General features: G+C 41.7%; 1 protein-coding gene across 1 annotated transcript in view; it reads left to right on the forward strand.

The window, feature by feature from the left end:
- The window catches only part of LOC140191351 (tumor necrosis factor receptor superfamily member 16-like), a 137,516-nt gene that overhangs the window by 26,381 nt on the left and 87,150 nt on the right, over nt 1–23,985 (forward strand). The window contains exon 2 of the mRNA XM_072248672.1: nt 7,360–7,501. Within this exon, the coding sequence (XP_072104773.1) occupies nt 7,360–7,501 (142 nt within the window). The remainder of the gene's footprint in view (nt 1–7,359; nt 7,502–23,985) is intronic.

Consider the following 23,985-nt stretch of genomic DNA (forward strand, 5'->3'; position numbering starts at 1 on the left):
AATAGTACTTGATCAGTAGTTTTGCAGGTCAAAATGATACTCAGTTGTTATGACCTTGCACTTTATGGTTTATCTGCACTGCACTTTATTTATCATTGTTACTTGAGCTCAGAGCACTGTGTAAAGATCTTATCAGTATGAACAGTATGCAAGACAAGCTTTTCACTGTTTCTTGGTCTATGTGACAAGAAACAAATACCGATTGTGATGAGTATTTCCTTTTCTACTACACTCTCAGGTGGAGTGTTACAGACCCTCAATATCTTCTGAGTTAAAATATTTTTTGCCATTTCTTCTATTGAATTGCTTGTATATTCCCTGTATAGCTACCTCAAATCTATGCCCCTTGGTTTTTGGCCATTCAGCTGAGAGAAATAGATCTTTCGTATCCTATACAGTTCAGCTTCCCCTCAGTGTGTTTTAAAGAGAAAAATACAGCTTAATTCAATCTCTCACCACCACTAAAAAGTTTCAGCCTTTGTAACGTCCTTATTAATCTCTCCTCACCTTTTTTTAAAGTGCAAACCAGAAATGTATGCAGTGATTAAGATTGATAGGGGATTTGTTAGTTATGGGAACAGACATGAGGTTCTGTGGGTGAGAATGCGATTCCCGAATGTTATGTTGCCACCTGGATGACAGGGTCCAGGACATCTTGGATCGAGTCCTCAGCATTCTCAAGTGGGAGGGTGAACAGCCAGAGGTTGTGGTACTAATGCCATGGGTAGCATGAGTGACAAGGTTCTGCACAGGGAGTTCAGGAAGTTAGGTCCTAACTTAAAGGGCAGGACCACCAACATTGTGATCTCAGGATTGCTACACATGTCACGTGCTAGTGAGGCTAGAAGTAGAAAAATTATACAGTTTAATACGTGGCTAAGGAATTGTAGGAGGGAGGGTATAAGATTTTTGGATCACTGGGCTCTCTTCTTGGGAAGGTGGTACCTCTACATAGTAGCCATAGTCATAGTCATACTTTATTGATCCCGGTGGAAATTGGTTTTCGTTACAGTTGCACCATAAATAATAAATAGTAATAGAACCATAAATAGTTAAATAGTAATATGTAAATTATGCCAATAGATTATGAAATAAGTCCAGGACCAGCCTATTGGCTCAGGGTGTCTGAGCCTCCAAGCGAGGAGTTGTAAAGTTTGATGGCCACAGGCAGGAATGACTTCCTATGACGCTCTGTGTTGCATCTCGGTGGAATGAGTCTCTGGCTGAATGTACTCCTGTGCCCACCCAGTACATTATGTAGTGGATGGGAGACATTGACCAAGATGGCATGCAACTTAGACAGCATCCTCTTTTCAGACACCACCGTGAGAGAGTCCAGTTCCATCCCCACAACATCACTGGCCTTACGAATGAGTTTGTTGATTCTGTTGGTGTCTGCTACCCTCAGCCTGCTGCCCCAGCACACAACAGCAAACAAGGTAGGACTGGCCACCACAGACTCGTAGAACACCCTTAGCATCGTCCGGCAGATGTTAAAGGACCTCAGTCTCCTCAAGAAATAGAGACGGCTCTGACCCTTCTTGTAGACAGCCTCAGTGTTCTTTGACCAGTCCAGTTTATTGTCAATTCGTATCCCCAGGTATTTGTAATCCTTCACCATGTCCACACTGACCCCCTGGATGGAAACAGGGGTCACCGGTACCTTAGCTCTCCTCAGGTCTACCACCAGCTCCTTAGTCTTTTTCACATTAAGCTGCAGATAATTCTGCTCACACGATGTGACAAATTTTCCTACTGTAGCCCTGTACTCAGCCCCTCCCCCTTGCTGATGCATCCAACTATGGCAGAGTCATCCGAAATCTTCTGAAGATGACAAGACTCTGTGCAGTAGTTGAAGTCCGAGGTGTAAATGGTGAAGAGAAAGGAAGACAAGACAGTCCCCTGTGAAGAGACAGAAGAGACAGTTTGCACCTGAACTGGAGGGGCACTGATATTCTCATGGAAAGCGGGGTGGAGAGTGGGGACAGATTAAACTAGAGTTGCAGGGGATGGGAACCAGAGTACCAGAACAGTTAGAGGAGAGGTTGTGGAGGCAGATGTTGGTAAGACCTCACACAAAGTCAGGAATCAAAAGGTTGAACATGTTGTGACTAATGGCTGGAGTTGTGTATATTTCAATGCAAGAAGTATCGGAGGAAAAGTGAATGAGCTCGGCATGAATCAACACATAGAATTATGACGTTGTAGCCATTAGTGAGACTTGGTTGCAGGAGGGGCAGGACTGGTAGCTCAATATTCTGGGGTTCCGTTGTTTTAGATATGAAAGAGTGGGAGGGATTAAAGGAGGATGCGTGGTGTTACTAGTCAGGGAAAATGTCACGACAGATTTTCTGGGAATGTTATTTAATTCTAGCAAGTAGTCTGAGTGTGAGGGTTGCTCCCACAGTTCCCTGACTCACAACAGGCTGAAGGAACTCAGCAGGTCGGGCAGCATCCGTGGAAAAGATCAGTTGACGTTTCGGGCCGGAACCCTTTGTCTGACTCAGATTTATGTTGAAACTATTCTCTTTCAAGTCTACAAAGTCTCTTAAATCTTCTCCCATTAAATATCCTGTATCTTTGAATATGCTAAATGAAACCATGTGCTGCTTTATAAACAGTACTGTACTTTTCTGGCCTAGTGTGAGGTAGTCTTTAATATTATAGTCTACATTTAAGTAGTTGTGGGAAGACATTCTAAAACAATACCCAAGTGAACTATTACCAAACATTTGGAGAAGCTTGACTTGATTAAGGAGAGGCAATGTGGACTTGTTAAAAGCAAACTGATCAACATTTTTGGTAAGGTGTTAGAGAAACTTGGTGAAGGGATTGCAGATGTTGTCCACATGATTTTCAGAGTGTATTTGATAATGTCTGACACAAAAAGCTGGTTAGCAGGACTGAGACCCATGGGATTAAAGAGAGCACTAATAGAATAGAAAATTGGCTTTATGGTGTGAAGTGTAATGCAGTCCCATTAACTCCATCTATACTTCCCACTGCTTCAGAAGAACAGCTAACATAGACAAGGACCTCTCCCACCCTGGCTAATCTCTCTCCTTCCCTCTCCCTTTGGAAACAAGTGCAACATTATATTCAGCATTCTGTTTTTCTTTATACTACGTTTGTACCTCAGTATACTTATGAGGTACATGATCATGAGGTATTGTCACATGATATGCTTTGATGACACACAAACAAAAGGTTTTCACTCGAGCTTGGTTCATGTGACAATAATAAACTAGTACCACATCAAACTGTGTAGGCCAAATATAAGCGATGACACAGTTCTCTTTGAATCATGAACTACCTACTTATTACCATTCCTATAAAGCGTAATTACCTGTATCACCTGCTGGATGGATGACATTCCAGTACTCTTGCATAGAAGCTCTGATAGTGAACTTCCTAATGGCAGAGACATTTTGCTCACCAGATGGGTCCTGAAAGCAAGGTCATAATTTGCAAATCTCTGTGTAGCATTAAGTGATAGCCCAGGTAGAGCTGTCTGTCTGAAGCTGTCCATTCAGCCTTTTCCCCAAAAAAGAGGCGCACCACCGGACAAGAGGAAGCTGAAAGAGAATTGTGACCATTGAGTGTTTTTCAAATTGGAAAGTAAAAACCATGGTGCTTTTCAGGGATCAGTGCTGAGTTTTTTTAAATATATATTTATACAGGTTTAAGTTCCTAAATTCTCATATAATACTAAGATTAGAAATGTGGTTTAAAAAGTGAGGAGGATAGTCAGAAGATATCGGCTGGTGTAATGTTACAAAGAAGAGTGAAATTATACATTTGTCAGAAAGAATAAAGAGAAATTGCATAGATTATGTGGCAGAATGCTAATAGCTATTCAGGAACAGTGGGATTTGAGTGCACTTGTATATAAGAGTTTGAAAGTGAAAAAGGTATATTGAGAGAGTGGTTGTTAAAACATATGGAGTGTTGGGATACATAAGTAATGACAGAGTACAAAAGCAAGGACATTTTGTAGAATCTATTGAAAACACTGCATATTTTGTCCAATTCTGGTCACTAGACTTTAGGAAGTATGTAAAAGTCCTGTAGTGGATGCAGAAAAGATTTACTGGAATGGTTCCAAGGATCAGGGAGTTGGCTCCCAGGTTAGACTAGAGAAACTAGAATTGTTGTCAACTCACGCAAATTGCAGAACAGTATGTCAGGCAGCATCTGTAGAAGATTGAGACCGCTCTGGTCTTCTGCCTGCTCTGGATCTCTTTATTGCACACTGCCGACGGGACATCAAGCGTCTCGACTTCACCGCATCTTGTCCCCATTCCAACCTCACTCCTTCCGAACGCTCTGCTCTCCACTCCCTCCGCACTAATCCTAACCTTATTATTAAACCCGCCGATAAGGGGGGTGCTGTTGTAGTCTGGCGTACTGACCTCTACCTTGCCGAGGCACAGCGACAACTCGCGGATACCTCCTCTTATTTACCCCTCGATCATGACCCTACTAAGGAGCACCAGGCCATTGTCTCCCACATCATCACCGACTTTATCCGCTCAGGGGATCTCCCATCCACTGCTACCAACCTTATAGTTCCCACACCTCGCACTTCCTGTTTCTACCTCCTACCCAAGATCCACAAACCTGCCTGTCCTGGCTGACCTATTGTCTCAGCTTGCTCCTGCCCCACTGAACTCGTTTCTGCATACCTCGACACGGTTTTATCACCCCTTGTTCAATCCCTTCCTACCTATGTTCGTGACACTTCTCACGCTCTTAAACTTTTCGATGATTTTAAGTTCCCTGGCCCCCACTGCTTTATTTTCACCATGGATGTCCAGTCCCTATATACTTCCATCCCCCATCAGGAAGGTCTCAAAGCTCTACGCTTCTTTTTGGATTCCAGACCTAATCAGTTGCCCTCTACCACCACTCTGCTCCGTCTAGCGGAATTAGTCCTTACTCTTAATAATTTCTCCTTTGGCTCCTCCCACTTCCTCCAAACTAAAGGTGTAGCTATGGGCACCCGTATGGGTCCTAGCTATGCCTGCCTTTTTGTTGGCTTTGTGGAACAATCTATGTTCCGTACCTATTCTGGTATCTGTCCCCCACTTTTCCTTTGCTACATCGACGACTGCATTGGCGCTGCTTCCTGCACGCATGCAGAGCTCGTTGACTTTATTAACTTTGCCTCCAACTTTCACCCTGCCCTCAAGTTTACTTGGTCCATTTCCGACACCTCCCTCCCCTTTCTAGATCTTTCTGTCTCTGTCTCTGGAGACAGTTTATCCACTGATGTCTACTATAAGCCTACTGACTCTCACAGCTATCTGGACTATTCCTCTTCTCACCCTGTCTCTTGCAAAAACGCCATCCCCTTCTCGCAATTCCTCCGTCTCCACCGCATCTGCTCTCAGGATGAGGCTTTTCATTCTAGGACGAGGGAGATGTCCTTTTTTAAAGAGAGGGGCTTCCCTTCCTCCACTATCAACTCTGCTCTTCAACGAATCTCCCCCATTTCACGTACATCTGCTCTCACTTCATCCTCCTGCCACCCCACTAGGAATAGGGTTCCCCTGGTCCTCACCTACCACCCCACCAGCCTCCGGGTCCAACATATTATTCTCCGTAACTTCCGCCACCTCCAACGAGATCCCACCACTAAGCACATCTTTCCCTCCCCCTCTCTCTCTGCATTCCGCAGGGATCGCTTCCTACGCGACTCCCTTGTCCATTCATCCCCTCCATCCCTCCCCACTGATCTCCCTCCTGGCACTTATCCGTGTAAGCGGAACAAGTGCTACACATGCCCTTACACTTCCTCCCTTACCACCATTCAGGGCCCCAAACAGTCCTTCCAGGTGAGGCAACACTTCACCTGTGAGTCGACTGGGGTGATATACTGCGTCCGGTGCTCCCGATGTGGCCTTTTATATATTGGCGAGACCCGACGCAGACTGGGAGACCGCTTTGCTGAACATCTACGCTCTGTCCGCCAGAGAAAGCAGGATCTCCCAGTGGCCACACATTTTAATTCCACATCCCATTCCCATTCTGACATGTCTATCCACGGCCTCCTCTACTGTATAGATGAAGCCACACTCAGGTTGGAGGAACAACACCTTATATTCCGTCTGGGTAGCCTCCAACCTGATGGCATGAATATTGACTTCTCTAACTTCTGCTAAGGCCCCACCTCCCCCTCGTACCCCATCCATTATTTATTTTTATACACACATTCTTTCTCTCACTCTCCTTTTTCTCCCTCTGTCCCTCTGACTATACCCATTGCCCATCCTCTGGGTCCCCCCTCCCCCTTTTCCTTCTCCCTGGGCCTCCTGTCCCATGATCCTCTCATATCCCTTTTGCCAATCACCTGTCCAGCTCTTGGCTCCATCCCTTCCCCTCCTGTCTTCTCCTATCATTTTGGATCTCCCCCTCCCCCTCCAACTTTCAAATCTCTTACTAACTCTTCCTTCAGTTAGTCCTGACGAAGAGTCTCAGCCTGAAACGTCGACTGTACCTCTTCCTACAGATGCTGCCTGGCCTGCTGCGTTCACCAGCAACTTTCATGTGTGTTGCTTGAATTTCCAGCATCTGCAGAATTCCTGTTGTTTGAGACCTGTTGACTTTCCATTTCCCTTCATAGATGCTGTCTGACCTGCTGAATTCCTCCAATATATTGTATGTGTTGATTGAGCTTTCCAGCATCTGCAGAATCTCTTGTGCCTTGTTCTCAATGGAGTAAAAAAGATTGTGAGGTTTGATTGGATAGTGGTGAACAAAATTGCATTTCATTTAAATGGGAGAAATAGAAGCTGTTTCTTTTAGACAGGAGGTCAAAAATTTCAACTTTTAGAGAAAAGATACCAGGGCAGATAAGGAATTTTTAATGTATATTTTCAGAATAGTCTAGGCAACTGAGTGTAACACCTACTGGAAATATACACTAACATAACTTGTAGAGATATATCTATTATACATACAGATTATGAGGTGAAATTAACTCATCTGATCTAACTTATACACATGCTTAGAATTGTTCTCTTATCTATCTCTTCACCATAAAGTATTGTACTCCTGCAGGATTCACAATTTTCTTCTCCATCACTTAGACAGTCTTAGGAGAGCAGAACTAACTAAAGGATTCCCACAGATTATTTACTATATGTGATGAGACAGTGTGTACAACATGTTTCTACATGCTTTTTAATAAGTCCTGACATAGCTGATTGTCAAATACACTAACTGGGATCTTTCACACATGCCTTTGACTTTTAGAAGGAAACTAATTATTTGGGGATCCAGTTTTTAAATGTTATATACAGATTCCTTAAAATGTGTGCAAAAAGTCTCATTGTATCATTTGACTTTTCTTGACAGGTATCCGTATGCAAGGCCCAGGGATCATGCGACAGTGGGCAGTATACCAGCGATGGGAAATGCTGTTCTGTATGTCCTCCAGGGGAAGGTGTTATGACACCATGCAGTGATAAAGACACTGTATGTGAGGCATGCTTGGACAGTAAGTACAGTTTACACTGTAGTACCACAATGAGTAGTGTGCTAAGCCCGGTGGAACAGTTTCTACTGACAGGGGCAAAGGTGGGTTACTAGCGCCTTAAAACCAGTCACTTCAGGCAGTTGAGGCTTGTCAGCCGAGATTGGAAGCTCATCTAGGAGAAGGAAAACTTTGATAGAAACCATAGAAACCATACAAAAACTACAGCACAAAGACAGGCCTTCTGGCCTTTCTTGGCTGTGCCGAACCATTTTCTGCCTCGTCCCACTGACCTGCACACGGACCATATCCCTCCATACATCTCCCATCCATATATCTATCCAATTTATTCTTAAATGTTAAAAAGAACCCGCATTTACCACCTCGTCTTGCAGCTCATTCCACACTCACACCACGCTCTGTGTGAAGAAGCCCCCCCCTAATGTTCCCTTTAAACTTTTCCCCCCTCACCCTTAACCCATGTCCTCTGGCTTTTTTCTCCCCTTGCCTCAGTGGAAAAAGCCTGCTTGCATTCACTCTATCTATACCCATCATAATTTTATATACCTCTATCAAATCTCCCCTCATTCTTCTACGTGCCAGGGAATAAAGTCCTAACCTATTCAACCTTTCTCTGTAACTGAGTTTCTCAAGTCCCGGCAACATCCTTGTAAACCTTCTCTGCACTCTTTCAACCTTATTATTATTCTTCCTGTAATTTGGTGACCAAAACTGAACACAATACTCCAGATTCGGCCTCATACAACCTCATCATAACATTCCAGCTCTTATACTCAATACTTCGATTAATAAAGGCCAATGTACCAAAAGTTCTCTTTACGACCCTATCTACCTGTGACGTCACTTTTAGGGAATTTTGTATCTGTATTCCCAGATCCCTCTGTTCTACTGCACTCCTCAGTGCCTTACCATTAACCCTGTATGTTCTACGTTGGTTTGTCCTTCCAAAGTGCAATACCTCACACTTGTCTGTATTAAACTCCATCTGCCATTTTCCAGCCCATTTTTCCAGCTGGTCCAAATCCCTCTGCAAGCTTTGAAAACCTTCCTCACTGTCTACTACACCTCCAATCTTTGTATCATCAGCAAATTTGCTGATCCAATTTACCACATTATCATCCAGATCATTGATATAGATGACAAATAACAATGGACCCAGCACTGATCCCTGTGGCACACCACTAGTCACAGGCCTCCACTCGGAGAAGCAATTCTCTACTACCACTCTTTGGCTTCTTCCATTGAGCCGATGTCTAATCCAATTTACCACCTCTCCATGTATACCTAGCGACTGAATTTTCCTAACTAACCTCCCATGCGGAACCTTGTCAAAGGCCTTACTGAAGTCCATGTAGACAACATCCACTGCCTTCCCTTCATCCACTTTCCTGGTAACCTCCTCAAAAAACTCCAGTAGATTGGTCAAACATGACCTACCACGCACAAAGCCATGTTGACTCTCCCTAATAAGTCCCTGTCTATCCAAATGCTTGTAGATTCTGTCTCTTAGTACTCCTTCCAATAACTTACCCACTACCGACGTCAAATTTACCGGCCTATAGTTTCCCGGATTACTTTTCGATCCTTTTTTAAACAAAGGAACAACATGAGCCACTCTCCAATCCTCCGGCACCTCACCGTAGACACCGACATTTTAGATATATCTGCCACGGCCCCTGCAATTTCAACACTAGTCTCCTTCAAGGTCCGAGGGAATACCCTGTCAGGTCCCGGGGATTTATCCACTTTAATTTTCCTCAAGATAGCAAGCACCTCCTCCTTTTCAATCTGTACAGTTTCCATGGTCTCACTATTTGATTCCCTCAATTCCATAGATTTCATGCCAGCTTCCTTAGTAAATACAGACGCAAAAAACCTATTTAAGATCTCCCCCATTTCCTTTGGTTCCGCACAAAGCTGACCACTCTGATCTTCAAGAGGACCAATTTTATCCCTTACAATCCTTTTACTCTTAATATACCTGTAAAAGCTCTTTGGATTATCCTTCACTTTGACTGCCAAGGCAACCTCATGTCTTCTTTTAGCCCTCCTGATTTCTTTCTTAAGTATTTTCTTGCACTTTTTATACTCCTCAAGCACCTTATTTAATCCCTGTTTGCTATACATTTCATACAATTCCCTCTTCTTCTTATCAGAGTTGCAATATCCCTTGAGAACCAAGGTTCCTTATTCCTATTCACTTTGCCTTTAATCCTGACAGGAACATACAAGCTCTGCACTCTCAAAATTTCTCCTTAGAAGGCTTCCCACTTACCGATCACATCCTTGCCAGAGAACAACCTGTCCCGATCCACGCTTTTTAGATCCTTTCTCATTTCTTCAAATTTGGCCTTCTTCCAGTTCAGAACCTCAACCCTAGGACCAGATCTATCTTTATCCATAATCAGGTTGAAACTAATGGTGTTATGATCACTGGAACCAAAGTGTTCCCCTACACACACTTCCATCACTTGTCCTAACTCGTTTCCTAGTAGGAGATCTAATATTGCATCCTTTCTAGTTGGTACCTCTATATATTGATTTAGAAAACTTTCCTGAACACATTTTACAAACTCTAACCCATCTAGACCCCTAACAGTATGGGAGTCCCAATCAATATGTGGAAAATTAAAATCCCCTACCACCACAACTTTATGTTTCCTGCAGTTGCCTGCTATCTCTCTGCAGATTTGCTCCTCCAATTCTCGTTGACTATTGGGTGGTCTATAATACAACCCCACTAATGTGGCCATACTTTTCCTGTTTCTCAGCTCCACCCATAAGGACTCAGTAGACAAGCCCTCTAATCTGTCCTGCCTGAGCACTGCTGTAATATTTTCCCTAACAAGCAATGCTACTCCCCCACCTTTCATTCCTCTGCCTCGATCACATCTGAAACATTGGAACCCTGGAATATTAAGCTGCCAGTCCTGCCCCTCCTGTAGCCAAGTTTCACTAATTGCTATAATGTCATAATTCCACATGTCAATCCATGCCCTCAATTCGTCTGCCTTCCCTGCAATACTCCTAGCATTGAAATATATACACCTCAGAAGATTTTTACCACCACTCACAATCTATTGGCGGCTTTGCTTGAACTTTTAACATAATTTATTTTCACTCCAGCCACACTGTCAGCTCTGGCACTCTGGTTCCCATCCCTCTGCAAATCTAGTTTAAAGCCTCCCCAATAGCACTAACAAACCTCTGCTGCCTTGCAGCTATACACATCAACGAGGAAGGCTTTAGTAGTAAACCCAGAGGGAAAAATCTAGAGTTGGAGTTCCTAAGGTCGTCCTATGTTGAGTTTAACGCTGGCTGGCAACTCCTTTGGCGTCGATGGTGCCAAACTGCTTGCTCTCCATATCATGCTACCCAGGCTTACGTATAACATAGTCAGCTAGGGCACAGCATCCACGGTCAACCCTGATCAATGGAGGGTCTAAACATTTGTTGACTGATCTACATAGTGGGCTGTGTAGTTGGAAAGAAGCATTATCTTGCTTTGGGTTTGTAATAATGACAAAACTAAAATTGTGATCATTGCTGAGGCAGGGTCTCGACTCAAAACATTGACAATTCCTTTCCCCCATGGATCCTGCTCAACCCATTGAGTGCCTCCACTAGATTGCTTGTTGCTCCAGATTCCAGCATCTGCAGTTTCTTGTGTGTCCTTCTGATATTTGCTGTTGGTAATGAAAATCCAGGCTCTTACATTCACCTTCTGTGTTCAAAGTCAAATTGAATATAAAATGATTGCACTGAGATTTCAGGGAAGTGATACTGGGGAAAGACATGTTTGGATACTGAGATAAGAACTTAGGGTGTAACCCAGTTTCACTGGGTTTCTGCACTATATCTGGAATTCACAGTGGATGGTGTGAATTCATCATCACCTCCTCTTCAGGAAGTCAGGTGAAGAGGAGGGGGAGTTGAGTGAGCCCTCTGCCCATTGTCCATGCAATGGTCCTGGAGGAATTTCTGGGCCACTTGATATATTTAGCCTATTGTGCAGTTATAAGGGTCAATGAAATATTTGAGAAGGCAATAAGTATACTAATATTGAGCTAGAGAAATGCAAAAGAAGCTTGAGAACTTTTTTATGAGTGGCTCTAGACCAATTTGCAAGAAAGCTTCTGAGCTTCCATTGTCAAGTAGACATGCAGTATCAGATTCCTTGGGACTTGTCGTGGTTATTGCCCATTTTCCCACTGTAATTATGTTATTGACTCTGTCCTCATAATTAGATGCATGTCTATGCTCTGCTCCATTCATAGCTTTCAGTTTCAGTCCTCCATACTCTGAGAGATTGTGATTCTTGGCATCTTGGGATTGAAGATACTTAATTCTCAGTTTCCAAATTTGGAAAAAATATATTCATATTCCTCAGAGTCTGACCCATATCATAAGATACATGGTAAAAATAAAGGAAAAATGAAATGTTAGAAATATAAAATAAAGATAGGTACTGGAAACACTGAGCAGTTCAAGCAGTCTCTGTGCAATGAGTACCAGAATTAATATTTTTGGTCAATGACCCATTGATGCAAATTGAAATGAGAGAATACAAATTTGATTCCAGTTGGACAGATGGTAGGAGAGAGATGGACAGGACAAAGTGAGTATCTCTGATGGGTGAGACCAAGCTTGCCATGGATAAGCAGTTGATGAAGTTAATTGGTTGGAAAAAGGAAGACAGAGAGAGAGGGAGGGAGAGGAGGGAGAGGGGATAGAGGGGGAGAGTGAGGGAGAGAAAAAGAGAGGGATCATAAACAATGAAGTACAGTAAATGTTTAAGTTTAGGGCACTACTCAGGAGATTTCTCTATCATTCGTATGACAAGCACTGGAAAGAAGTTACTAGCTTGTGTGAATTAAAAGGTGAAAAACAGAGGTCTTCTTGTGACTAGTACCATTGTTTATAATGTAAGCAAAATATTTGGAAACCATGGAGAGGTCGGACAGACTTGGATCATTTTCTCTGGAGTGTCGGAGGCTGAGCCGTGACCTGATAGAAACATATAAAATTATGAGAGATATATAGAGTCCTTTTTGAAGGGTCAAATACTAAAAGACAAATATTAGGTGAGTGGGGGAAAGTTCAAAAGAGATGTGCAGAGCAAGTATTTTATAGAGAAAGTGGTAGGTGCCTGGAATACACTGCCAGGCAAAGTGGAAGAAGCAAATCTGATAAAAATGTTTAAGATGCATTTAGACAAATGGACAGATCTTGTGCAGGCATATCAGATTAGTTAGAGTGGCATCATGTCAATGCAGACATGGTGAGCCAAAGGGCCTATTCCTGTGCCATATTGTTCTATGCTCGGTGCTCTGTGTTCTATGTTGTTCAGAATTCATGAAGTCATTCTGATCATTTTAGAAAATCATAGAAGCATTTCTCAGATAATTTATTTTTAAATTGGCCGGTGTCATAGACCAAAACAATACAAAAGAAGGTCACTGAGGCAATCAAATATTAATCTATGCCTGCGTATATTTTGTTTTTAAACATAGCTGGCTTGTGCTGTAGAAAATAATCCTGTGTGTGTGCAAACACATCAACCACAATTTCATGTTCACCCCTCCTTTCCTCCAGGACAAGTACTTCTTGTTTCTAAATGTCAAAACAGATTATTTGGATTTTAAACCTTGCAAAATAAATTATGTAGGGAGACCTAAAGAGCAAGTATACCATTCAGAGGCTGCTTCTGAGTCCTTTTAACTTCACCTCCTAAATGTCTGAATCCTAAAACAACTGCAGGCAACACACATTTGATAAATAAAGATAATCAGAATTGTGCATCAGTGAAGTTCTGTTGTTCAATATTATTTTGGTTGCTGGTATGAAAATTAGAAAAGAAAAAGTAAAATGTAAGAATTGACAAACAAGCTGGGGCATTGGATCTTCATTGGTAACTTACAGTTTATATTTCATTCCACACATAAAATAAAATCTAATTAGCATAAAGAAACTGGGAAGACAGGGCAAGTAGTCCATGCAGCTATCCTGCCATTTGTGACCTTGACAAAGCTTTGCTAGCTAAAACAAAGATCAGTCTTCATCCCTTAACTTGCTCATTGTAGCACAGCTTTTGTTTGATTTCTGTAATGTTTTTGCTTATTAAGCTCCTCTAATCATTCAAAACATTGGTTGGCTTTTGAGTAAAACTCTTCATGCGGTGATCATTTAAAGAGTCAAGATTACCACTTAACAGTTTACTTGCTGGTCCTCAGAGCTTGAGATTTACTCATTGTTTCCCATAGCTTATCCTCATTGCACACGGGTCAGTCTATAGTGTATATGCCTATGCGAGGCTCACAAATCTTTGAATGAGAAAGAGAATATTTTCACTTCCCCATTGCTCAGCACTAACCGAAAAGCCATTTGGGCCAGCCAGGCAAATACAGTAGTTACAAGACGGATCAGAAGCAGAGTAGCTTTCAATGAATGATTCACTTCATGACACTCAAAATACTTTACATTATCTACAAGGTACAGGGAGATAGGAGAGTGATTGGATATTCTCTGGTTACCTGGATAAGTCCAATTCCAATAACACAAAAATCTCAACAGAATCAGAATAAGGCAGCCTGCTTGTCTGATATCCCTTCCACTATAATAAACGATCATTCTCTCCATCGTTACTGCACTAGTACAATAGTAGTGGCTTTACAGTATTTCATTAGCAGTTTGAGGAGATTTGATAAAGACTCAAGCAAATTTCAACAGATGTACCATGGAGAACATTCTAACTGGTTGTATCACTGTCTGGTATGGAGGGGCCACTGCACAAGATCAAAAGAGGTTGCAGCTCCATCATGGGAACAAGCCATTGAGACCATCTTCAAGAGGCAGTGCCTCAAGAAGGTGGCATCCATCTTCACCATCCAGGATACCGTATGCCCCCTTCTCATTGCTACCATCAGGGAGGAAGTACAGAGATGCACACTCAATGTTTTAGGAACAATTCCCCCCCTCCCACCACCATCATATTTCTGAACTCATGTACATACTTCACTATTCCTCTTTTGCACTATTTATATTATTTGTATTGTAACTTAGTGATTTTTATGTTTCACAATGTACTGTTGCCACAAAAGAACAAATTTTATGACATACCTGTATGTCAGTGATAATGAACCTGATTCAGTTTCTGAATCATTGCTGCTACAGTAAACTATTCTGACAGAACCTTCCAATCACGCCTCCTCTACCAGCAAAAAGGACAATGGCAGCAGTTGCATTGAAGGCTCCCCTGAGCAGAGCACTGTTCTGAAATGGAAATGTATTGCCTTTCTTTGATTGCTTTGACTGTAAATCTTGGAACTCACCATAAAATAACATTGTTGGATTATCAAATTGCTAGTATGCATCTGGATGCTTGAGCCCTGCTCTAGTATTTACCAGGATCTTCTAACCCTGCTCCATTTTCCTGCACCATTCCCATTCTTCTTGATTCCCTTAATATCCAGAAATTTATCAATGTCTTTTTTAAATGAATTCAGTGATTGAATTTCAATGATTCACCACCCTCTGAGTGAAGAAATTTCTCCTCATTACTGTCCTAAATGGGGTTAATTTGAGGCTGTAACTCATGTTTCTAGTCTCAGTAGCTCAGGCAAATATTTTCCCTTCATCCATTCTGTTCAGCCCTATATAAAAAAAACATTGTCAATTTTCTTGAGATGTAGGAAATGATGTTTTTCTTTCCTCATTATTCATACTGTACATTGCTGGCAAGGCCAGGTATAGTGCCTATCCAGAATTACCCTTAAACTACATGCATCTCAGGTTACCTCAAGGGGGCATTTAGGAATCAAGTTCATTGTTAGTCTGGAGTTGCATATAATCCTGATTGGATAAGGACAGTAGATGTAATCTCTAATGGACTTTAGTGAACTCGGAAGCTTTATAATATGGTATCATCATTTCTATTGGCATATTACAGATTATTAGCTGGCCAGCATGGATATGATGGGCTTGTTACATACCTCATGGATATCTTGTGACTGTCTTATGACCATGATGTAATTGAGTAGCTGATGAGCATGATGTAATGGTCTTTTGGAGGTCACCTGATGTAATTTTCCTGCCGATGTTAGGTCACGTGACGACATGTTCACCACGGGTATAATGGGGAGACCCCTGGTGACGTAGTTAGTTTTTAGTTAGATCGTCAGTCAGATACTCCGCTATGCTGTGTATTCATCCCATGACGCAGTTTAGTTTTAAAACTTCCTATTGTAAAGTACAGAAGTGTTGAGCCGGCAGTTTCACCAATAGCTGCCAGCTTTGTTGGTGTACCTTTTCAGTAGTATTGGAGCGTGAAGACATTACTAAGGTACGGAACCTGAAGGAGTCGAGTAAAGCTGATATCGTTTGGTGGTATTGGAGAGGATCGACCATTATTGAATCTTCGTTCAAGAAAGAGTGATCTGCATATCTGCATGAGAAAGCAGAAAAGGTTGTGCAGTGTCTATTCTACAGAGGAAAATTTCAGTTCCTTTAAACTGTTTTATTTCCGTCGTTGTGAATCCTGCAGACAAGACAGGTTCTGGCTGGGATCAGCAGTAACGTCAAGTCTTCGAGGAATTCTTTACTTCAGGAAAGTCTCTCCTAATTGACTGTACAAATCTCTTGGACTTTCAGATTTACCATTCTAAGAACTGTGTTCCAATTTACCACTTTAATACTGTGTTCGCATTTACCGCTTTAAGAACTAGTACTGAGTTTGGCAGTTCGTTAAATGGCCGCATAGCAGTTTACTTCTGGTTAAGGTTTTCGTTTGTTTATCTTTTTACTGATGTTGAGCAGAGTTTAATAAATGTTTATTTGTTTATAAAACCTGACTCATTTCTATATTCGTTGTTGCCGGTCACGTGACAGGCTGAATAGGCTGTATGACTCTGACTCCATGATCCCATAACTGAAGTTAAATTCCAGGATATCCTATGTATAAGTTGAACTTTGGATTTCTAGATTTTTACTGTATTAACAGCGACACCATTGCACCAATGGAATTTCTCTTCAGAATGATTCCAATGAATAGAGGGGTATTTATGATAATTCAGTAGTATGACAGTGATCTTCTTTAAAAACCAGATGATTAAAATATTCCGAATTCCATAGAAATTGCTGACATCTTTGTATTGGAGGTATAGGCTTCAGGATGGCTTGATTGCTGTGCCCACATAGCATTCACAGTTGTTGGACAATAACTGCTGGCCTTGCCAAAATATACATAGCCTGTAGATGAAAAGGGAGGCAAATGCAATGTTTGCATTATTTCAAGAAGACTAGAGAATAAAAGCAAGGATAAAATGTGAGGCTTTATAAGGCATTGGCCAGAAGTATTGTGAGCAGTTTTGGGGGAAATCATCCTGGGAATGAAAGGGTTAATGTTTGAGTGATTGATGGCTCTGGCCCTGTACTCACTAGAGTTTAGAAGAATGAGGGGTGATCTCATTGAAACCTACCAAATATTGAAAGACCCTGATAGAGTTGTCGTGGAGATGATATTACATTTCCAATAGTGCGAGAGTAAGGACCAGTAAGCACAGCCTCAGCCTTCAGAATAGGAAGATGTACTTTTAGAAAAGGGATGAGAAGGAATTTCTTTAGCCAGAGGGTGGTGAATCTGTGAACTTCATTGCCACAGATGGCTGTGGAGGCCAAGTCATTGAGTATCTTTAAAGCAGAGATTGATGGAATTAGTAAGGGTTATGGGAAGAAGGCAGGAGTGTGGGATTGAGCAGGAAAAGAAATCAGCCATGATGGAATGGTGGAGCAGACTCAAAGGGCCAAATAGTTTCTATGTCTTATGGTCTAATCAAGAAGAAGACACTTGATTGCAGCCCAGCAAATAACCAGTCCACTTGATCTGTCATTCTGCTCTATGCAAACAAGAAATCTCTAAAGAAATAGGAGAGGAACTATTGCATATGTAAGTTGGATACTACCACACAGAAACTTTTTCTTATTGCCCTTGCTTGCATTAATACCTTTTAACAATAAATTATAAGTGTTGTCTGTATTATTAAATATATTATTCATAGGAAGCATTCAGCTGTCTCATAAACTGTGGTCTCCAAGAGGCACTGGACAAATGCAAATACTGATGAAAAAGTCTGCAGGAATTTCATAGATTAAACCCTTTTAAGCAATATGACCTTATTGCAGTAGTTGTCATATAAAACAATCTTAATTTGCAAAGCTTTGTAGATAAAATCTTGCAAGCAACATGACCCCATTGCAGTAGTTGTCACGTCAAGCAATCTTAATATACAAAGTATAGAGGAGCAGATGCTGGATATCTGGAACCCCTCACCCCAGAATAAAATGCTGTAAACAGCAGTTTAGGCAGCATTGAAAGAGGGATTATATATATATATGGGGGGTGGGGAGGGAGAAGGAGAGGGAGAGAGAGGGAGAGAGGGAGGGGGGAGAGAGAGAGAGAGAGAGGGAGAGTGTGTGTCTGTGTAAGAGTGAGAGAGAGAAATCAAGCTGAATCTCAACTTTCTATTAGCTACTTAGCTAAAGCTTTGATTCTGTTGGACCTAAACTTTAGGCTTACCGCCAGTCTCCTTAGCTTGGTATAATGAGTGAAAGAATTTGCCATTGTTTATTGTGGCCACTGGTATTTCACATCGTTCATAATATTCATTTGTATTCAGTTGTGCAAGCTTCTGGAGACTAAGTAGCTTCATTTTCAGCAAAAGCATCATCAGGGCTTTTATCAAATATAAACTTTTTTTGTTCTTTGCATTTATTTCATAATTCAGAAGAAAAATATAGCTTTGCTTTTACAACCAAGAATAATTGGCTTCAATGCTAAATGAAGAGAGGTAATGTTGAATGTCAAACACCCAAAAATAATGTAAGGAAAGTTGCTTATTCTAATGGCGGACAAATCCACAAGACTAATTTTACAGTGTTGAATATTGCTTCGTAATGTCATGCTATTACTTTATTTCTTTTATGTGTTTTCAACGCTATTGCTAGACTTTTACCTGGTCATAGAAGATCTTGGAGCTATACAGCACAGAAACAAGTCATTCAGTTCACCTCATCCATGGCAACCATTAAGCAACCATCCATAAAAAATAGGAATACAATATTCCCAATTTTCCTCTTGTGTTCCCATGAGCTGCCACTGTGCCTGTGAATGCAACTTTCTCTCTTTGTTTAGTTATAGAGAAATAACAAGACTGAATCATGATTTCCAATGCATGAAGTCAACACTACACCTAGATGGTTGTCATTGAGTCATAAAGCATGCAAACAAGTCCTATGGCTCATCTGACCCATGCTGACTGAGATGCCTGTCCAATTTGCCCATGTTTTATCCATATTCCTTTAAACTTTTCCTTCTCATGTTCCTGTCTAGCTGCCTACCTGAGCAACTTTGAGCATGCTCCCATTGTTCTTCTAAAAGAATCACAGGCCCCATCTCAAAACACTACTGGAATAATCTTAGGTCTATTTCCAGTGGTTCGCCAGAAAGAATCTCAGGCTAGATTCCATAATTTTTCCAGAATATTTCTAGTCCTGTTCCCTTGCTTATTTCAGAACAATCTCAGGCTCATTTTCTTTGCTTCTCCTGGAACAGAACATTCTCTCTTAGAACTTTGCTTCTCCCGGAACAGCCGCTCCCATAACATTTCCAGGTTGTGTTCATTCTCAGACTAATCAATGCTTGTTGACTAAAACGCCTCCATACTTTAAGAATTTATCATTTTCCCATAATCTTACCGACAGCAGGATTGCAGTGTATTATGCTGATAATACCTCTTCCAACAGGTTTGCTTTATCTCTCTCTTTTCTTCCTGTAAAGAATAATGAGAAGAGCAAACAGTGTCACTTTTTATACTTGTATCAGGTTGTTGCTGAAGATAAGGAATAGAACAGGAGTCTTGATACAGTTATTGTGGTAAGAAGGCCAACCATTTATTATAGCTAAATACTTGCATTCCCTGAGGAAGCTGTGCATCCAACTCGAGAAATGCCATGAGGGCTAATTTTCAAATCTGGTCAAAATGCCACACCTTAGCTCCTCAAAGGCTAACTGCTTCTGTCCATATGCAGAGGCAGTCATTTAATTTGCAGACTTTTACTCTGAAGGTCGCAGGATTTGGCTGATTTAGATGAAGCTAGGTTAGTGCAACATCATATTCATTGTTATTTGCACGGGCTAGTTTGAGTACACGGAACAACAGGTGCTCCAGGTTGTTAGTTCTTGAATGTGATTTGATCTTTTATTATGAATATACGTTTGTACTTGGTATTTTATGCTTTCATCAAAAGCTGAATGATGTCTGTCAACAGGAATGAATGGACTAGTTGAGATTTAAGAGCAGTTACTTCCAAGGAGATTTCATGCAAGTTAATCATCATGGTCAGTAGCTTCTCCTTCATCACATTATTACTGCTCAGATATTGATCCAGTTAAGTGGTTTGCTTCACTTTATAGGAGCTTTTAAATATCTGACATTGAGTTACAGATGGACTTTTGTAAAATCCTGGATTTAAGTGGCCTATCAGATACAAGGAAGAGCTGAGAGAGTGGAGATGCAAGAATGGAGACCGTTTCCTCTAGAATCAGAGGATACAGTCTCAGGATCTTGGTCTGCCTTAAAGGAATGAGGCGAGAAAAAATTTGTATGCCCAGAGGATTGTAAATCTTTGAGATTTTCTACCTTAGAGGGCTGTGGTTGCTTAGTTGTTGAATGTGTTTAAGGCAGTGGTCTACTGATTTTAAATGCTAATAGAATCAGGGCATAAAGCAGGGAAGGTACGTATACGGCACTGGACTAAAAGTGACCTTATTGAATGTGGAGCATACTTGAAAGGCACCATGACTACTGCTTTGATTTTCAATGCTCTTATGTATTTCAACAGTTTGAAGTTCTAAATGGGAGATTATACTTGCAGGGAGCATGCAGCAAATAACTGTGCTTGTGACAGCTATCCTCTTGAATCACAAGAGCAAACAATGCTCTTTTTAAGGTTCTGTTAGTCTTGTAACAGGAGATAGAGGTTTTTGATTTCATCAGTCTTTTAGGCTACCTGATTGAACTTTTATGTCTGTCTTGTATCCATTTTATTTATTTCTCCTTCACTATTTGATTTGAAATGCTTTGTATTATTTTATTTTTGTGCTTTTTTTTATTGTTCTTTAATTCCAGAAGATGTTTATAACTCTGAATAGATCCAACCTCACAGTCATTAGTACTTAATCCCTTTTCCCCTTTTGTGCAATTTTTGAGATCAAAATTTGTTAATTTTTTATTGGTAATTGAATAATACAAATGTGCACTTTGAGCTAACCACACTATTCTTCCAGGATATAGCTCTCGGATAAGATCATTCTCTGTTCGCTTATGGAATATATAGATTATTAAATAGTATAGCATTGGAAGAGACCATAAAGAAAGAACTGCAGATGCTGGAAGCCTGAAATCTAACTTAGAAGGACTCAGCAGATCAGGCAGCATGCAAAGAAATAGTGCATAATTTGTAGAAAAAATATATCCTCTTAAGCTATAAATACCCAACAAGAAAACTGGTTAATCTGAGTTTAGAAACATAGAAAACAGGTGCAGGAGTAGGCCATTTGGCCCTTCGAGCCTGCACCGCCATTCAGTATGATCATGGCTGATCATCCAACTCAGAACCTTGTACCAGCTTTCCCTCCATACCCCTGATCCCTTTAGCCACAAGGGCCATATCTAACTCCCTCTTAAATATAGCCAATGAACTGGCCTCAACTGTTTCCTGTGGCAGAGAATTCCACAGATTCACCACTCTCTGTGTGAAGAAGTTTTTCCTAATCTCAGTCCTAAAAGGCTTCCCCTCTATCCTCAAACTGTTAATATGAGAAATTAAAGGCAGTGTTAAATTAATGGAAGAGGCTTATAAATTTGACAGGAATAGCACTAAGCCTGAAGTTTGGGAGCGTTTTAGAAGTTGACAAAGGACACCAACATAATATTTGTGTTTGTAAATCCAGCTAATTTTTAGTTGTATGCAGCTCATTAAAAGGCAAGATTGATCACGAGTGTAAACTGAAAAGAAACATAAAAACAGGCGATAAAGACTTCTGCAGATACATAAAAAAGAAAAAGCTAACGTGGGTAATCTAAAAGCTAACTCGGACTTCAACTACTGCAGAGAATCTAGTCATCTTCAGAAATTTTCGGATGACTCTGCCATAGTTGGATGCATCAGCAAGGGAGATGAGGCTGAGTACAGGGCTACAGTAGGAAACCTTGTCACATGGTGTGAGCAGAATTATCTGCAGTTTAATGTGAAAAAGACTAAGGAGCTGGTGGTAGACCTGAGGAGAGCTAAGGTACCGGTGACCCCTGTTTCCATCCAGGGGGTCAGAGTGGACACGGTATAGGATTAAAAATACCTGGGGATACGAATTGACAATAAACTGGACTGGTCAAAGAACACTGAAGCTGTCTACAAGAAGGGTCAGAGCCGTCTCTATTTCCTGAGGAGACTGAGGTCCTTTAACATCTGCCGGATGATGCTGAGGATGTTCTACGAGTCTGTGGTGGCCAGTGCGATCATGTTTGCTGTTGTGTGCTGGGGCAGCAGGCTGAGGGTAGCAGACACCAACAGAATCAACAAACTCATTCGTAAGGCCAGTGATGTTGTGGGGATGGAACTGGATTCTCCCACGGTGGGGTCTGAAAAGAGGATGCTGTCTAAGTTGCATGCCATCTTGGTCAATGTCTCCCATCCACTACATAATGTATTGGTTGGGCACAGGAGTACATTCAGCCAGAGACTCATTCCACCGAGATGCAACACAGAGCATCATAGGAAGTCATTCCTGCCTATGGCCATCAAACTTTACAACTCCTCCCTTGGAGGGTCAGACACCCTGAGCCAATAGGCTGGTCCTGGACTTTTTTCCTGGCCTAATTTACATATTACTATTTAACTATTTATGGTTTTATTACTATTTATTATTTATGGTGCAACTGTAACGAAAACCAAATTCCCCTGGGGTCAATAAAGTATGACTATGGCTATGATTATGACTAAATGTATCCTAGCAGGGATAACATAACATGTAATGGAGAATGAGGAAATGGTAGAGATATTAAACACAAACACGAGGAAATCTGCAGTTGCTGGAATTTCAAGCAACACACATAAAAGTTGCTGGTGAACGCAGCAGGCCAGGCAGCATCTCTAGGGAGAGGTACAGTTGACGTTTTGGGCCGAGACCCTTCGTCAGGACTAACTGAAAGAAGAGCTAGTAAGAGATTTGAAAATGGGAGGGGGAGGGGGAGATCCAAAATGATAGGAGAAGATAGGAGGAGGAGGGATGGAGCCAAGAGCTGGACAGGTGATTGGCAAAAGGGATATGAGAGGACCATGGGACAGGAGGCCTAGGGAGAAAGAAAGGGGGAGGGAGGAACCCAGAGGATGGGCAAGGGGTATAGTGAGAGGGACAGAGGGAGAAAAAGGAGAGAGAGAAAAAGAATGTGTGTATATAAATAAATAACGGATGGGGTACGAGGGGGAGCTGGGGCATTAGCGGAAGTTTGAGAAGTCAATGTTCATGCCATCAGGTTGGAGGCTACCCAGACGGAATATAAGGTGTTCCTCTACTGTTTTCTCATTCTGATATGTCTATCCACAGCCTCCTCTACTGTAAAGATGAAGGAAGCCACACTCAGGTTGGAGGAGCAACACCTTATATTCCGTCTGGGTAGCCTCCAACCTGATGGCATGAACATCGACTTCTCTAACTTCTGCTAATGCCCCACCTCCCCCTTGTACCCCATCCGTTATTTATTTATATACACATTCTCCCCCCCCCTCCCTCCTCCCCCTTTACTCCCTCTGTCCCTCTCACTATACCCCTATACCTCTGGGTTCCTCCCCCCTTTTCTTTCTCCCTGGGCCTCCTGTCCCATGATCCTCTCATATCCCTTTTGCCAATCACCTGTCCAGCTCTTGGCTCCATCCCTCCCCCTCCTGTCTTCTCCTATCAGTTTGGATCTCCCCCTCCCCCTCCAACTTTCAAATCTCTTACTAGCTCTTCCTTCAGTTAGTCCTGACGAAGGGTCTCGGCCCGAAACGTCGACTGTACCTCTTCCTGGCCTGCAACTTTTATGTGTGTTGTGTGAGAGATATTAAACAACTACTTTGTGCCTGTCTTCATGAACTGAGGCTGATTCTTTGGTTGACAGATTTACTGTATGAGGAGAGATGCAGTGGGTGAGACACATATTCTTTAGAGTTCAGTAGAATGAGAAGAAATCTCACTAAACCCAGAAAATACAGGGCTCACAGACTGGATGCGGGGAGGATGTTTCTCTGGCTGTGGACTGTAAAACAATGAGTCACAGACTGAATAAAGGGAAGGAAGTTTAGCACTCAGATAAGGGGTAATTTCTTTCTGGATAGGGTGACGAATCTTTGGAATTCTGTATCCCAGATTGGCTATCAAAGTCAATTACTGA

The sequence above is a fragment of the Mobula birostris genome, chromosome X (assembly GCF_030028105.1).
Source record: "Mobula birostris isolate sMobBir1 chromosome X, sMobBir1.hap1, whole genome shotgun sequence".
Lineage (NCBI taxonomy): Eukaryota > Metazoa > Chordata > Chondrichthyes > Myliobatiformes > Myliobatidae > Mobula > Mobula birostris.